General features: G+C 48.4%; 1 protein-coding gene across 1 annotated transcript in view; it reads left to right on the top strand.

Moving 5' to 3' along the window:
- The window catches only part of RALYL (RALY RNA binding protein like), a 193029-nt gene that overhangs the window by 72736 nt on the left and 114364 nt on the right, over window positions 1-5929 (top strand). Inside the window, exon 4 of the mRNA XM_011375937.1 lies at window positions 5062-5099. Coding sequence (XP_011374239.1) covers window positions 5062-5099 — 38 coding nt within the window. The remainder of the gene's footprint in view (window positions 1-5061; window positions 5100-5929) is intronic.

The raw sequence follows: 5929 nt of genomic DNA, 5'->3' as shown, positions 1-5929 counted from the left end.
CCATTGAGTACGAAAATGATAAAACTTCTAGAAGTAATTGTAACAGCTTATTTTCATTATCTCGGTGAGTGCAAAGCTTTCTTAAAGATACCAGAAAATAATAACCACAATAGGAAAAAAATTGAAAGATTGAACCTCATTAAAAATAAGAACTTGTGTTTATCAACTGCATTCTTTAGAGAGTGAAAAGCAAGCCACAGTGTGGCACATATACATATGTATGAGAAAGGATTCCTATTCAGAATTTGCAGAGAATTTCTACAAATCGAATTGAATGGAAAAAAAAACCCTGAAAACTTAACAGAGAAATGGGGAAAAACTCGAAATAGCACTTTAGAAAAGAGGATTATACAAATGAACAAAAACACAGCTGTTTTCAACCTCATTAGTCACTAGGGAAATGCAAATTAAAACTACAGTGATATCGCAGTAACACCCACCTAAATGATTAAAACGAATTTACCAATGAATGCCAGCAAGGACATTGAGCTCCTGGAACTCCTGTGCATTGTTGGGGAGAGTAAATTGATCCACTTTGGAAAACATTCTATCTCTACAATAATTAAAGCAGGGTCTTGGTCGTGTTTAATAAGGCCGATCATACATTACCTTATGAATGAGTAATTCTACTCCTTGCTGTAAATATACACTCCCTAAAAACGAATATATGTGTTTACCGGAAGCCTCACACAAACATATCTCTAATAGCCCCACACCAGAAACCACCCAGAAGCCCGTCAGCAGAATGTGTCCACGCTCCCAGACACCTCGCAGGGGACCGCAGTCCCCACACCACATTTAAAGTCACAAACATAATTATGAGCACAAGAAGCCAAATACCAGTGTACACGGGGTGTGATTCTATTTGTATAAAGTTCAGAAACAGATACAACTGGTTTACGGTGTTATTAGTCAACATTCCGGTTAACAGTGGGAAGAGGCAGGAAGGGGTCGGCGTCTGGATGTGGGTGCTGCTTGGACAGTGTGTCCCCTTCATGCATGTATCAGGCCCTGCATCTGCCCTCCGCACTCGTCAGTATAAATTTTCCGCACGTGAGAATCACACACAGAAGTGTCACCTGGACTTTGGCATCATGTGTTCAGTCACTGTCTGTCCAGCAGAAGTTGTAAACTATAAAATTTTTTTTTACTTAAAGTATAGTTGGCATATTATATTACCTTGGTTTCAGGTGGACAGCACAGTGATGCCATGTATATACCTACCTACCGCACGGGGTGATCACCGCGGTGAGTCTGGTACCGCCTGTCGCCATGCAGAGTTACTGCAATGTCACCGACGATGTTCCCGGAGCTGTACTTTACATCCCATGACTCGGTTCCTTTATAACCGAAGGTTTGCACCCTTTATCTCCATTTTATTTTTTTTTGCGAATAGAGACGAACTCTTGTGCAATCCACTGGTACAATTCCCGTGGATTTAATTAATTCAATGGAAGCCGTCAGACATTTTGAAGTGGAGAGAAACATGACAAGATTTTTGTTTGAAAAATGTCATCGCCGTGATCAGAGGCATTTCATAATCGCCTCTGGCATTCTAGTTGGACCTCTCGTGACATCGCTGTCTCCGGCCCCGTCACCGACGGCGCGCGTGACGCACGGGCTCCAGCATCCATCCCGGCCTCTGCCCACGTCCCTCTCTCTGCCTCGGGAGCCGGGAGCTGAGAACGCACAGCGCGCGCCATCTGTTTTGCCGAGGAAGGTTGTGGCGGGCACAGCCCGGTTCCGGAGCCAGCTCCTGCTCCCTCCTCCTCAAGGCGTGTCATCTGTAGCGATGGCATTGGTGCCACAATCGCAAAACAGACACGACCGGACACTGGACGGCGGCTTCTTGGGCCCGGGCGGGCAGCGGCGCACCTGGCCGCGCAGCTCCGCGGGGCAGCTTGGAGAGCCACCGAGGGAGGCGCAGGGTAACGCCGATTCCCTCGAATTTCTCTCGCGGAAGGTGCCGAGGGGCGAACCCGCTGTCTGCAGCCGATTCCTGACCGGCCGGAAGAGAACTTGGTCAGCATCCCACGGTCAGGGTCAGGGGTCAGAGCTGAGTGGATGAGCGGCTTCCGCCTTGTTCTGTGATTAGAGGGTCATCCCGGCCCTCTTACCTGTCGTCGTGCGGAACAGGACCTGGGAATTAATCTGTCCCTCGATTCCATCACTGCAGGCTTGAAAACTCTCAGGTAACTCTCTCCACCTTCGCCGAGTCCAGCAGCCTCCTCCGCGTAATTGTCAACAGCAGGGTCCGCATGATGGAAGCACCCCGTAGGTCACCGCACCCCTGAACAGCGAGTCCTTGCAGATGTCACTCACTTGCGCCCCCTGGCCCATCACGCCAGGTCACCGTATCTGCCCTGGGCTGGCGGAGCGGCAGGTGCAGGATCTGGCATGCTCCATCTGATTAGAATTCCAGTGACCGTTGTCGTCTTAATCTGAGTAACGAACAATTGGAGTATGATGACACGTGGGTAACCAACAACGCGAGAGCAACTTCTAGCGACGTTATTTGTCGAATGCCAGTTGTGTACCTGCGTCCCTTCAAACATCAGCGTGCTCCCGCCAGCTTTCCACGGACCTCAGCCTCTCCCACTGACGCTTCATGGTCGCCTGTGAGTCTATCTCGCATCAGCACCCCTGATGCAACAGCCGGTCACACAGCCTCGGAGAAGGGCGAGCCCCTCACCGTCGAGGGCCACGCGCAGGGCTTCAGACTTTACAGAATATGTTCTTCCAGGACGTCCCTCGGCGGATGTCTGTATTCCCCACTAAATAAACGCGACATGACCACATCATCCGGATGGCACGATGCGCGTGCACAGAGCATATGTATTGGATCTACCAAAAAAAAACAAAGTGAAATTAATGTAATTTCAGTGAGGGATCATAGACAGAGTCTTAAATTTTATAATAAAGAATTAGGTTAATCTAATCTGGGGGGGGAAACGTGGCTATTTATGATACTGGGGATATATGCCACCCACCCCACCAAAAAATAGCAAAAATAAACATAAATATTTGTTCTCACTGAATCAAGATCAGGTAGTTAGAAGCGGGTATCTGAGTGCCTCTCCCGTGACACTGTTTTCTTACAAACATTTATTTTAGTAGTCTTAGAAGTTGAGAGCCAAAGGTTTTTAAAACTGAATAATCACCTTTTCGCATGCTATATTTGTGTTTATGTTTTGTGAGTCCCCAATGATGCGTTTAAATATTTATCCCACAGTCCATGTGGGCTTTCTAGAGCTTTCCAAGGCGTGATTTAAAGATAACAGGATATTTAGTGTTCGCCCAACTGAAAGAGACAGTTTGGAAAATAAAATTTGAGACTCTTTTTTTCCACCTAGAGCTCCTGTTTCTGCATCCAAAGGCCATTTAAGAAAATATCCAAAAATGGTTTTTATAACGGTAAAGAGAACCAGGAAGGTCATTCACATGTTTCCTGTTCCTGTACTGCCGTGCTACCGATGGCAAGCACGGGGTGTGTTCAGATCGTCGTCTTTGAACACACGTGCGAGGTCAAAGACCATCCCGGTGGTTTGAAGCCCATTAGCAGACACAGATGCACAGAAAATGAGGATTCGTGCCGGATTCCCAAAATGCCCTTGGGCGACGCGATGCTAAATTATACCTGAAAAATTCAGTCTCTTCACCCCGGCAGGCTGAAGTAGCTCATCAATGTGATAATTATAACTAAATACGAACAGGAAAGGAATTTGGAGGCCGGGGCTGCTGCGGCTTCTAATTTGTGGATGGGATGAAATGAACGGTATTAATATGCACTTCAGATATCTTATGCGCGTTTTATATTGGAAACGATTGGAAATTCTTGAGTAACAATTTTTAATATTCTCATTAGAAACCAAAATATGCTGAATGGAACCTATACATGGAAATTCAGTTAGCTGGTATGTTTTAAAAGTCCGTAATGAATCACACACCTTAATGTTGGTCTTTGTCCACTTTAAATATTATATTTTCATACTGTGAACAAACCACCATATTGTCTAGCCCTATATTTGCAAGATTGTGTGTGTGTGCGTGCGTGCGTGTGTGTGTGTGTGTGTGTGTGTGTGTACACTTAGCTTTCTGGCTTAATTATATCTATTTTTAGTTGGAAACTTTCTCCAGGTCATTCTAACCCACTTGATTCATTTCTATGAAGAACATTCTCCAAGTCCGTGCTGGACTTTAGGTTGGTGCTAACACATCATGTGCACTGATTAGGCTCCTATTCTGCCGCTACATAAGTGTCTTTAGGATCCTCGTCAGTGAACCCGTAGAATCCGTTATTGGGCGTGCGAGGATGAGTGGGTATCGGAACGCCCCCGTCACACGCTTTGGTATTCCATGGGTCATGCGTATAGAATGCTGACGAAAGCCTGGCACCCCGTGTGACGCCCTAAGGAATGGCAGCTCTTAATTTGGCTCCTCTGAACACGCGCGGTGCTCCCTCCCCGTGACGAGCTCCGGCACACAGCGTGTCCTCGATGTCAGCGCGTGGCTGGTGACATCCCAGCGGCCTTTGACGGCGTCTCCTCCAGCCACCCAGTGCACCCCCTCTTCCCGCAGCCCGTAGACCACACGGGTCCAGCTGCCGATGAAGCGAATGCTCGCGACAGAACCGCGTCGGGCCCTCCGCGTTCCCCCAGCGCGTGCCGTCTCTGGCCGTTTGGGGAACGGCCACTCTGCCGGGCGAGGGCGGCGTCTCCCTGGGGCTTTGGTTTGCATTTTCCCGATGTTGGACGACGCCGAGCGCCTTGTCGCGCACCCGCTGGCCGTCTGTGCGTCTTCTCTGGGAAAGTGTCCGTTTGGCTCCTCCGCCACTTTCTACTCAGATCGTTTGTTTGTTCTTTTTTTTTTTTTTTTTTTTTGCCGTCGCGTGGTATGAGTTTTGGATATTAATCCCTTAGTGGGTTTACGGTTTGTAAATATTTCCTCCCGCTCAGTAGGCCGCCTTTTCGTCTCGCTGCTGGTTTCCTGCCTTGTGCGGAGCTGTTAGCTCGATGCGGTCCCGCTCCGTGACCTCTGCTTTCGCTGCCTTCGATTTCAGAGTCAGATCCAAAAAATCGTCGCCAAGGCCGATGTCAAGGGTTTAACCCCCCACGTTCTCTTCTAGGAGTTTGATGGCTTCGGGTCTTATGTTCGAGTTGGTTAAGCCATTTCGAGTTCATCGGCGTGTATGTGTAATGTAGCCGTATAGTTTTATTCTTTTGCATGCGGCTGTACAGTTGTCCCAATGCCATTTATTAAAGAGACTGTCCTTGCTCTGTTGTATATTCTCGGCTCCTTTGCCATAGATTAACTGACCGTACATGTGCGGGTTTATTTCCGGGCTGTCTTTTCCGTCCCATTGACATATGTATCTGTTTTTATGTCAGTACCATGCTGCTCTGATGACTGTAGCCTTGTAGTATAGTTTGATATCAGGTAGCATGACAACTCGAGCTTTGTTCTTCTTTCTCAAGACTGCCGTGGCTACTCGGGGCCTTTGAGGTTCAGCCCATGTCCTCCCCACTCTTCTGGCTCAAAGTTGCCCCCCTCCCCTGTACGCACACCCCCACTCTCCTCTCCTCTTCCTTCCTGTCCTGCAGAAGGCACCCTCGAAGTCGGCTTTGATTCCTCGGGTATAGTTGAGGTCCCCAATTTTGATGGTGTAAAGCCCGCCAGGACCCAAGCAACGAGGCCCAGATATACCGTTCGGGAGTAGATGCTTTATATGCACCGAGGTGAGCAAAGTAATGTAGGAAGGGGTCGGTAAGGTGGCCGTTCCTAACGGACCCACGGGAGGACACCCTGGTATGAGGCTGGGAGGGCGGAGTTGGCCTAGTGTTGGTGAGTACGAGTCAGGTTATCTGTCTTAACGTGGATCCGTGAGTGTGTGATGATGGGTAAGGCTACCTGCGTGGTTGTTTGATAGTGA

The sequence above is a fragment of the Pteropus vampyrus genome, unplaced genomic scaffold (genome assembly GCF_000151845.1).
Source record: "Pteropus vampyrus isolate Shadow unplaced genomic scaffold, Pvam_2.0 Scaffold280, whole genome shotgun sequence".
NCBI lineage: Eukaryota > Metazoa > Chordata > Mammalia > Chiroptera > Pteropodidae > Pteropus > Pteropus vampyrus.
Note: the sequence above shows the minus strand (reverse complement) of the source record. Positions and strands in the feature narration are given on the sequence as shown.